The sequence below is a fragment of the Sinocyclocheilus anshuiensis genome, unplaced genomic scaffold, assembly GCF_001515605.1.
Source record: "Sinocyclocheilus anshuiensis isolate Anshui unplaced genomic scaffold, SAMN03320099.WGS_v1.1 scaffold152, whole genome shotgun sequence".
NCBI classification, from domain to species: domain Eukaryota; kingdom Metazoa; phylum Chordata; class Actinopteri; order Cypriniformes; family Cyprinidae; genus Sinocyclocheilus; species Sinocyclocheilus anshuiensis.
This window is the reverse complement of record NW_015555781.1, coordinates 3,983,162-3,994,426: the sequence shown is the minus strand read 5'-3', so window position 1 is coordinate 3,994,426 and position 11,265 is coordinate 3,983,162. Positions and strand designations below refer to the sequence as shown.

Genomic DNA, 11,265 nt, shown 5'->3' with positions numbered 1-11,265 from the left:
TTATTTTAGTTATTTATTATTATTTTGTTGTGATGGCTATGCTGGTCCACCAGCTAAACATGCACCAACCAGCATAACCCAGCATGAAACTCATCCATTTTCATCAGGGTCACTAGATCTAAAGCTTTTGTAACACATACTGATTAGCTCACCACTGGACAGATTTAACATTCACTCCACAAGTGGCAAATGGAGATGACTTCTAGTAATCACAGACATGCAGACCTATACAGTATGTCCACTTACCAAATTGACCTCATCCACAGTGATGGGCTGTGTGCGGTAACGTGCACCCTTCTGTCTGCGTCTCTCAGAGGCCTCTAGAAGGCTGCTGTCTCTCACAGGACTCCCCACAGCACCCAGTATTGGCTGAGACAGTTTGTTGAAGAGAGCCAGTTTCTCACTCATCGATAGTTTAGTGCCAGCATCGTCCTCCACCTCAGGCTCAGCCTCACCTGCCTCACCCGACTGTGGACTGAAGAAGAAACAATAGACAGTGAATAAGCTCATCATCTTTTTCCCCAATACGCTGCTTGTTTTTAACTCTCAGAATTACTGTTTAAAGTAGCAGTGGCACTTCTGCAGATGGCGTGTTAAGCTGCAAAATGAGAATGTTGAATCAAAGAAGTCCTGCCTACTTCGCTGCAATAACTGTTTCCTCAAAGGTGATTGGCTGAGTGAGTGCCCGAGGGTCGTTGTTACGGCGAACTCTGCGCGCATGGAATCTATTACTGGCGCGAGGTTTGAGGAACGAGGATGCCTCAGGTGAAGCTGTCTTCTCCAACTCCTGATGGCGGAACAACAATTAAATACAAAATTAATTAAAAAAAATATCAGAATGTTCATGCTATTCTTTTCCATAAAATGATTGTGAATGCTGACCAAGGGCCATCAAACTCAAATAATGACCATGAAAGTGATTTCAGATTTCAGTCCTACATTCATGTTGTCATACACTCTAATATACTCCACGTTTGGTCACAATTCACTTTCATTGTACGTGAAACACTTTTGTGAAAATCTACCTCCACAGAAGAATGAATATCATTAATGACATCAACATGTGGATGACTAAATGACAGAATTATCATTGTTGGGTGAACAATTCCTGTAATTTCTGTATCGCCAAGAAAATGAAATTGCAATGCCATTTTTAATGTCTCTGTCTCTGGTGAAGTGGGTCAGCAGCAGAATGAATAAAATAGAGCCTGGGTTGGCACTCTGGGTAAGGAAGACACAGTAACCAGTGAAACCCAGTGGGTCACGCTGTAACCAAACACTCCAGGTGTCTTATTACCACCTACGACCCAAAGACAGACAAAGCAAAAGAACAGAGAAGAAAAAACATACTGGAGCAGAAATACAGAGAGAATACCTCAAAATTACAAATACCTAGTAAATTAATGACAGTGTATTCAAAATTCATTGTCTAATGTTTCCTAGCAGCATCTTATTATTTTTCACAATTCATATGTTTACTTTATTATGAACAAACTCTGGAAGATTAAAAACATCTTTGTATGTGAGTATATGTTCTGAGTGTGTAATTTCTGAAAATATAAGACAATGATGCCTGGCAAAACAGAAAGGTCATAAAAGTACTAAATACAAAAACACCAAAAGGTGTATTTTATGGTAATGGATAAGTATACAGTATTTATAATTAGCTTCTATTAAGAACAGTAAATTGGGAAGTCCCCACACGGGTAAATATATACAAGGTGTGTGTGTATTCCATCCATGGCAATGACCTTTTTCTTTTCAGCCTGCAGCAGTTGCTAAAGCGATATGGTGGGCTCTTGTTTCACCTACTTTAAACAGAGACATCTTGGCAGCTACACTCATCTTGGCTCTGTCATCTGTCTTTACATCTACTGCAAGAAAAACAACAAGCACACCATTACATGTGGACAAGGCTCTCTAAGTCACACACGTGGATTTTACTGCATTAGACTGCATTACTCCTAATGTGGCACAATGTAAACTGAGTGAACTCACCCTGCTAATTTACACACACAGACACATGTTTATCTAATTGAGAACATACCATAACTACTACTGTTTTGATTAAGTTGATTAAGTGAATTATAATATAAATTATAATTTAGAATTTAGAATTATAATCTGAGGACAAATTTGGCCACAAACTATAGCTATCTAAATGCATACGTGCACTCACATGTGCATTTGATTCACCTTAGATCATATTAAAATGTCTATGTGAGATCACTAAATGACTAACAAACATATCATACATACTCTCTCACACACTCATAAACTCATTGCACTGTGTTTGGCCAAACGCACAAACAGCCTGGCAGATGTATTCTTCACCTGTGCGTATTTCTCTTGACTGGCAGATTTACAGCTGATCTCAAACACACACACACACACACACACTGCTTCCCTCTGTTTGTCTCTCAGGTCATGTGTGAACTTAGTTCATTATATTCTAACTGTGTTTTTAGATGATTCGATGATTATATGTCCTAAAAAGCATGCCTTATATTTGTCACTCTATCAGCTTGCTCTAATATAACCTTGTAAGATTTATCTTCTCTCTGGTAATAAAACAGAGGTCATTATAACGGTTTACTTACATATCCACTTACTTACAATATGTGCAAAAGTGTGTAAGAGTGTGTTTATGTTTTGGTTTACTATGGTATCCTGCACACTTTCACTACACACACAGTCTTACTTTGATCCATCGTTTTACTCCATCATAAAAATGTTATTTTTTATTATGTTGCGTTAATACTATGTAGAGGTAGAGTTACAAAACTTTTAAAAGACCACTCAGACTACAGCTACGCAACCATTTACAAAAAAACACATCCATATGTACCAACGACAGTATATACACTACCGTTCAAAGTTTTGGGTCAGTAAGATTTCTTTTTTATTTTACAAAAAAATCAATACTTTAATCAAGGGTGCATTAAATTGATAAAATATGAAAATAATAACATTTATGATGTTACAAAGTATTTCTAAGGAAACTAATAAATGTAAATGCAAATCAAAGAATCTTAAAAAATATATATCATGATTTCCACAAAAATATTAAGCAACATTGATAATAATAAATGTTTCTTAAGCAGCAAATCAGCATATTAGAATGATTTCTGAAGGATCATGTGACACTGAAGACTGGAGTAATGATGCTGAAAATTCAGCTTTGCATGGAGGAATAAATTAAATTTTCATATATATTAAAATAAAAGAAAAGTTATTTTAAATTGTAATATACATTTTTTTACTGTATTTTTGATCAAATAAATGCAGCCTCGGTTAGCATAAGAGACATTAAAAATTATACCAACCCCTAATTTTTTTTGCATTGCAAAAATATTTCAGTATTATAACATCATCTTTGTTTTCATCTATTTACCTTATCACAGTTTTTTTCTATTCAATTCCATGAGTTTTCAGAGTTTTAGCTTAATTTTCTCCATCAATAATTCAATTCAAAACTGCTGAAAAAGTGCAATGAGCTTCTCGCTGCAGGTTTTAGCTTTGGCACCACATTAATTACTTAATTACTTAAATCACTTAAATTACAAATGCAGCAATTTTAAGCACTTACTTTGCGAGGTGTCTTGATTTTCATTGTCCATTCTTCTGTGAAATAAAGAAATTAATTAGAATTATCAAAGTAACAGGACCGGACAATCAAACTCACACTCAACCACTCACTCAGTCCTTCTCATGCAAAGTAAGTGATACACAGAAAAAAGTGAGATGACTTCACGCCAGATCTGCTTTAACAAGCCTCTCCTGCACTAGAGGCATTGTGACAGACACAGACACATCTGTGCAGGTTATAAGCATGACATAATGCTAACTATTAAAACTATGAGCTCTCACACACACCGTTTGATGATGCTATCAAGCACATAAGATACATGCTGAACTCATTTCCTGACTCAAAGGAAAGGACTGTGATGACTTGTGAACTCTGACATCTGTTAATATATTCCAGGTAGTTATGATATTGAAAGGTTTATTTTAATAGCAATAAAAAGTCCTTTGATTTTACTTTCAAACTAAATAGCAACACACCCAGCACTTTCTTTCTTAAACATTTGCTTGTCACTATGCAATAATCCAACAAGGTCTACACACACACACACACACACATACATACACATATATATATATATATATATATGTGTATGTATGTGTGTGTGTGTGTGTGTGTGGTGTGTGTGTGTGTGTGTGTGGTGTGTGTGTGTGTGTGTGTGATGTGTGTGTGTGTGTGTGTGTATGTGTGTATGTATATATGTGTGTATGTATGTATGTATGTATGAATGTGGTAACACTTTAGTTTAGTGTTAGAATTATAGAATTATCATATTGGCTGTTCATTAGTACTTATAAAACACATATGTTTTATATGTCTTATTCTGCATGACCATATTCTACATCCCTTAATCCTACCCACAAAAATAAAAAAAGGCAATTACAACTTTTTTATCTCACAATTCAGACTTTTTTTGTTTTCTGAATTTTGAGAACTCGCAATTCTGAGAAAAAAGGCAGAATTGTGAGATGCAAAGTCAGAATTCTGATATTTTCCTTGCAATTCTAAGGTTCTATCTCCTAATTCTGACATTTTCTCAGAATGCTGAGTTTACATTTCTCATCTCTGTTATTTTGTTTCCACCACTGAAGAAAAAAAAATTTAATTGCTACTTTTCTTGTCACAATTCAGACTTTTTTCTTGCAATTGCGAGTTTACATCTCGCAATTCTGCAAAAAAAAGACTGAATTGAAACTCAGAATTGCAAGGGGAAAAAAGTCTGAACTGTGAGATAAAAAGTCACAATTAGCTTTTATTAATACCATTAATTTTTTATCCCGTGGCAGAAACATGCTCCCATTTATGTACATACACTACTGTTCAAAAGTTTGGGGTTGATGCAATTTTTAAATGTTTTTGAAAGAAGTCTCTTATTCTCACCAAGATTATTTTTATTTAAAAAAAATGCACAGTAAGACAGTAACATTGCAAAATATTACTACAATTTAAAAATAACCTTTTATGTTCAAAAGAAAAGCATTTATTTAAAAAAGAAATCTTTTGTAACATTATAAATGTCTTTACCTTCACTTTTGATCAATTCAAAGCTTCCTTGAATGAAAGTATTAATAATAAAAAAAACTGCTCGCAAAATTCTGAACGGTACTGTATGTATGCAATGAATCAGAGGCATTTGCATGTATGAATGGTTCTTGTCACATGATAACAGGTTAATAACAGGCAAAACACCCAATAAAGTTAATGTGACTAGGTAGTAAGCAACTGCTGTAAGCACACTGCAGGCCTAAGTGGAGATCAGAGACAGGCGTCTCCATACCCGCAGCTGTCCTTTATCTCACTGGCTGTAACGGGTTGAGTACGAAAGCGTTCACTATTTTTGCGGCTCCCTGCAGGATCCCCTGGCATGTATCTGCGGGCACGCCGACAACTTCCCTCGGCACCTGGTTGAAGTGCTGTGTCAAGAGTCAAGGCCACCACGCCACCATCAGTGGCTCTAATATTCGAGTAGACAGACCACAACAGATGGAGGAGAGGAAGAATGTGTGGATGTGGGAAAAAGAAACAGAGAAAGAAAGAATGAGTCAAAGGAAAAGATTAGAAAAGGACTCCTTTTCTTTGCTACTCCTCACAGCACACTGAAGATGGTAGAGTGTTGGACAGCATCAATCACACTGTCCCAAAACTATGGGTGCACATTAGCATTGTGTTACCACCACCACAAAATGTGCACAGAACACAATTTATAACATAAAGAGATAAACATAAAGTCCAGTGAACCCCAAAATTGAATATTTAGCATACAAGGATACAGATCCAGCCAACACTGAATCCAATGCTTAAAATATTGTTTAGCACGTTTAGAATTTAGAATAGTTAGAATTTTTACAAAAAAAAAAAAATTTAATGTAAAAAATTTTTTAAAAGATTTTAAATGTTTGAAAGTCTTTAAAAAAGTATTGAGCATAATATATACTGTATGTGTGGATGAATTAAGTCTATGAATTTGTTGATTCAACCGGAGCTATGTTTTATTATATTTATATATTTACATTTATATTTATACAGTACTGTTCAAATTGGGGGTCAGTAAGATTTTTTGCTGTTTTTGAAAGAAGTCTGTTATGCTCGCCAAGGCTGCCATTTCTTGAACAAAAACATATGAAAACACAAAACAGCAATATTGTGAAATACTATTACAATTTATAAACAACTTTTTCTGATTTTGAATATATTTTAAAATGTAATTTATTCCTGTGAAGGCAAAGCTGTATTGTCAGCATCATTACTCCAGTCTTCAGTGTCTCATGATCCTTCAGAAATCATTCTAATAAGCTGATTTGCTGCTCAAGAAACATTTCTGATTAACATCAATGTTAAAAACAGTTGTGTTGCTTAATATTTTTGTAGAAACTGTGATACATTTTTTCAAGATTTTTGGATAGTTCAAAATAACAGCATTTATTTGAAATAAAAATCTTTTGGAAAATTATACATATCTTTACTGTCACGTTTGACCAATTTAATGCATCCCTACAGAATAAAAGTAACTTTTATTACTTTTATAACTTTAAAAAAATTCTTACTGACCCCAAACTTTTGAATGGTAGTGTGTATATACATTATATTAATATGTATTATATATTAAAATATATACAGCTTTTATAAGACTGTTGTGAATACAATTTCAAACATATTTTAAAGTGGACACTTTATGAAATATTATTATTATGCAAAATTCTGGTGTTAGCGTTAGCACTGGCCAAATAACTGAAAAAGTTTTGCCTGAGGTAATGCAAACAGAATGAAGCAGGAAATGAACACACAAACTGAGGCGTCCCTACACTCTATCTGATGGAGCTGGGCTCGAGGCTTGCTGTAGAAGAGCATTCTTCAGCTGGCCTACTGATACATGAGTGTGTAACTGGGGAGTGTCAGGGGTTGAGGGCCCATGGGAGTCTGGAGGGTTTTCCCCAGCCACTGTACCATACGAGCCCAACAAACATTCCCTGGAGAGAGGCAGAAGACTTCAACTAGAGACAAGAACTGGAGGAAATAAAGTGTGCAAGGAAGGGACAGCTGAGAGACAAGAGGCACAGGGGTAAATAAAGAGAATGATAAAAGTGTAGCTGGAAATGTAAGATTTATTTGAATTGCATGTATAATTTCCATCCATTTGGATTACACCGTTTTGACATAAGGATATTAATAAACATAATGTGATGCATATTTGCCAGTCAAACATAAATTAAACAAATATGATTTCTATAATAGTACTAATAAACTGAATGTGTTTTAAATACGCAATAACCAGGTTTATATATTTATCATCAATAAATCAACTTTGTTTCAATCTCATACTTTTTAACTAATCCACAACTATAGCCATATTTTAAGCATATTTATACTTTTCAGCTGAATTAATCTAATTGTTTTCACAATAAACAGATGCATGCTGATTCTAAGCAAGTTGAATGAATGCCATTTAAAAAATATTATTTAAATAAAACCAGACAGATACAAATTGTGAATAACAGAATATGCCATAATATTTTGAGTACAGAAATCTTACCTGTTTCATTTATATGATTGTCAAACATGCATCACATTGTTTATTAGTTTGTGTTAAAACAGTGAAATTCAAATTCAAATAAGTTTGGCCTAAATATTTTTAGTGTACAGGGAAATATTGCAAAACCTAATGAGGATCAGAATATATTCAAAGCGTGATCTTCTTAAACATTTGCAGAAGATTTTCCATAACTCCCTCCTTGCAATTAACGTCCCGTTATGTCCACAACAAAACCAGGAATGTGCTTAAGGAAAGTAAAGAACTTGATGTTTTCAATATGATTTAAAATTATATTGGAATATAAGAGAGAGGAATGTCACAAATCTTTGTATGCTACAAAGGCACAGGAAAGCTCACCTGTTTTGATGTGTGTTCTCTCCACGCGCATTCACCTTACACCCATTGGAGATCTTTTCCGGACCAGGCCTCTCTTCTAGTGGCGTTTGTCCATTCCTCCCCATCCCTCCATTCATACCTCCTGAAACAGACTTATCTGCATAGGTAGAGTCACAGACGCCACGTACTTCCCTCTCTCTTCTCGACCACTTTGACGGAAGCTCCTCCTCCTGGCTGCCGTAACGTTCAGCCAGTTCTCGGCGTCTCTCTGCTTTGTAGCGAGCTATCCGTTCAGCTCTGGACTCCTGGGTTGCACTTTCCATTTTGTCCATATCATTAACTCACTGTATCTGAGTTAGGGAGAAAAATTCCTGGTGTGTGATTAAGATGATAGCAACACCTCAATTTGGAAAAACAAGGGTGGAGTCACAACTGAAGAAAGTTTGGTTGATCAGAAGCTCAAATTACAGCAGGTTCCTCTAATAATATGTTTGAGTACCATCCTGATTACTTCCCCGAGGACATGGCACTGCTGAAAAACAAATAAAAGAGTTCTTGATTAAAACAGATGTATTCATAAGCTTGACATACAGAGGTGTCACATATTTATAAAAAGGAGAATGCGAAAACAAGTTCATTCAGCAATCATCTTACACACAAATATAGACTCCTTTTACTTTTTCATTTCACAGTTCATGCAAGGCTATAAACCTACCTGTAAAACTAGCAATTCCCTTTCCTAATTATCTGTGTAAGTGTGCTCCGTGACCTGCTTTACTGAGCTCCTGCATTTGGGAAACTCCTCTTGCACTGGCACTCTACACCACTGAAGTGCAGCTCAACTCAGCAGTCTTTGAGGGCAAACCATTCATCAAACAAGCTGATCCATCAACACCCAACACAGGTGTATTTTAGTATATTTCAGTTTCAGCAAGTTTACTGCTATTTTCCTACTAACAAAAATAGTAATAACACATACAATTCTCAAAAAAAAAAAAGATTCTTACATAAAAACAAACAACTGCTTAGACCTGCATAAATGACAAGATTAAAATTCCAAGAAGCATGCAATATAGCATAAAATTATTAAACTTGCTAAATGTGTATCAGGTATTTTCACAGACCCCACTGACCATTTAATACCTCAAAAAACGTTGGGGGTCAGTAAGATTCTCTTATGCTCACCAAGGCTGCATTTAAATCACAGTAAAAACAGCAATATTATGTGATATTATTACAATTTTAAATGACTGTTTATCCTTCAGAAATCATTCTAATATGCTGAAACATTTATTATTGTCATCAATGTTGAAAACAGTTGTGCTGCTTAATATTAATGTGGAAACTGTAATGCATTTTTTAGGATACATTCATGAATATAATGTTCACAAGAACAGCGTTTATATGAAATAAATGAAACCTTTTGTAAAATTAATTATAAATGTCTTTACTGTCAGTTTTGAACAATTCAATAAGTGCTTGCGGAATGAACATTTTAATTTGTTTTAAAAATAAATTCAATGCAAAGCACACTCCTGCCTTGTCTTTTTGGATTTTTTTTTTTTTTTTGCTGAGGTCTATTATCTATCAAATAGATGATGATGGAAAGAGGAACACGTTTTAAGGAAAACTATCATTCAATTTAGACTATGACTAGACTAGACTAACTATTGTTGTTAATTTTACACATTTCTTTGATCCCACACATACAGTACACAAATAAAGGTTCTTCATTAGAATTGGTGCATGGAACCTTGCCATTGTACAAAAGGTTCTTTATAGTGGGAATAAATGTTATTTTATAGCGGGAAAAGGTTCTTCTATTAAGAACTGTTCACTGAAAGGTTCTTTGGGGAGCAAAAATGGTTCTTCTATGGCATTTCTGTGTAAACAAACTTTTGGAAGCTTTATTTTTAAGAGTGTATTGTAAAGACACAATAACATGAAGAACCTGAAGAACAAGTGGAACTAATGCATCTGGTCTGAAAAGAGACTGTAAGCCATCATCTTGTTAGTCACACTCAGCTGTAATACATGACATTACCCAAACAGCACCGTTCAGAGCATGCCTTCCTAAATTATCATTCATGAATCCACAGATATAGTTACCTAGTCACCAAGCTGCCATAACAAAACAAACACAGCTTTACTCATACATAAATAATGACATCATCATGTTTTCACCCATATAACATAGACCTGGCATGTGGTGGACGGTCAACCCATGGGAGCCCTAAGAGAGCTGCTGTAGGGAATGTACCATTGTGTGTGTTTGGAAGGACAGACTAAAGATGGTGATGAGACTGAACTATAATTACCCATTACTCATGTTTAAAAAAAAAAACCTTTGAAAGTGTTAAGAATAGTTTTTGAAATGGGAATATCTAGTAATGACTGGTTACAATCTTGAAGTTTAGTCCATCAAAGAACAGCTATGAGTGTGTGTGTGTGTGTGTGTGTGTGTGTGTGTGTGTGTAGGGGCTCCTCTGCTCCTAAATAAGCAAACTGAAAGCATCAGCATTCTGCCAGATCCTCTCACAACTGAAACACAATAGGCCCAGTATAATAACAGAGCAGAGATCCAGCAGTACTACAGCAGAGAATGGGGTACCACTTCACCCAGTGAGCCTTATATGGTGTTTCAGGAACCCAGAGTTTGAGCTCTCAATTCTACTGAACTCATACCATGAGGAATCACAATTTTCATACTCTTCTGATATAATAGTGTTCTTCGTTTATATTATTTTAGAACGTTTATAGATCATTAATAAATGGTTCGCAGGTGTTCACTTTACATTAAGGTTTACTTTCACAGGTTACTAACGTTTATAGATCATTAATAAATGGTTCGCAGGTGTTCACTTTACATTAAGGTTTACTTTCACAGGTTACTAACGTTTATAGATCATTAATAAATGGTTCACAGGTGATCACTTTACATTAAGGTTCATTTTTAGACATTATTACCGTTTATAACTCATTAATAACTGGTTCACAGATGTTCACTTTACATTTAGGTGCACTTTCACAGGTTATTCATGTTTATAAATCATTAATAACTGGCTCATTACATTAAGGTTCACAGGTAATATTGGAATTAAAATTTTCAATCTTAATATCTCATCAAGTCATGGGTGTGCTTTTATTTTTTTTTCCCCAAAATAAAAATCAAGATGATAATTTCATCTTGATAAACAAAATATATCAGTTTCTAATCATTGCTGTGTATTAGGGGTTGCACCGACTAATCGACTAGTCGACTTCAATGCTCTGCCATGACGCTTTAAGCTTGACGTCGACTAGTCGCTGGTCC

At 35.0% G+C, this 11,265-nt stretch overlaps 1 protein-coding gene across 4 annotated transcripts in view; it reads right to left on the bottom strand.

Moving 5' to 3' along the window:
• The window catches only part of LOC107674723 (supervillin-like), a 28,536-nt gene that overhangs the window by 11,398 nt on the left and 5,873 nt on the right, over positions 1-11,265 (bottom strand). Inside the window, exons 2-8 of one of the 4 annotated variants that reach the window (XM_016468815.1) lie at positions 8,452-8,481; positions 7,974-8,352; positions 5,364-5,540; positions 3,590-3,624; positions 1,813-1,874; positions 639-787; positions 247-475 (exon numbers count right to left, since the gene is read on the bottom strand). In XM_016468815.1, coding sequence (XP_016324301.1) covers positions 247-475; positions 639-787; positions 1,813-1,874; positions 3,590-3,624; positions 5,364-5,540; positions 7,974-8,284 — 963 coding nt within the window. In that variant the 5' untranslated portion in view covers positions 8,285-8,352; positions 8,452-8,481. Of the gene's footprint in view, positions 1-246; positions 476-638; positions 788-1,812; positions 1,875-3,589; positions 3,625-5,363; positions 5,541-7,973; positions 8,485-11,265 lie in introns of all 4 variants that reach the window. The other 3 variants (XM_016468813.1, XM_016468816.1, XM_016468814.1) reach the window with 3 other exon arrangements.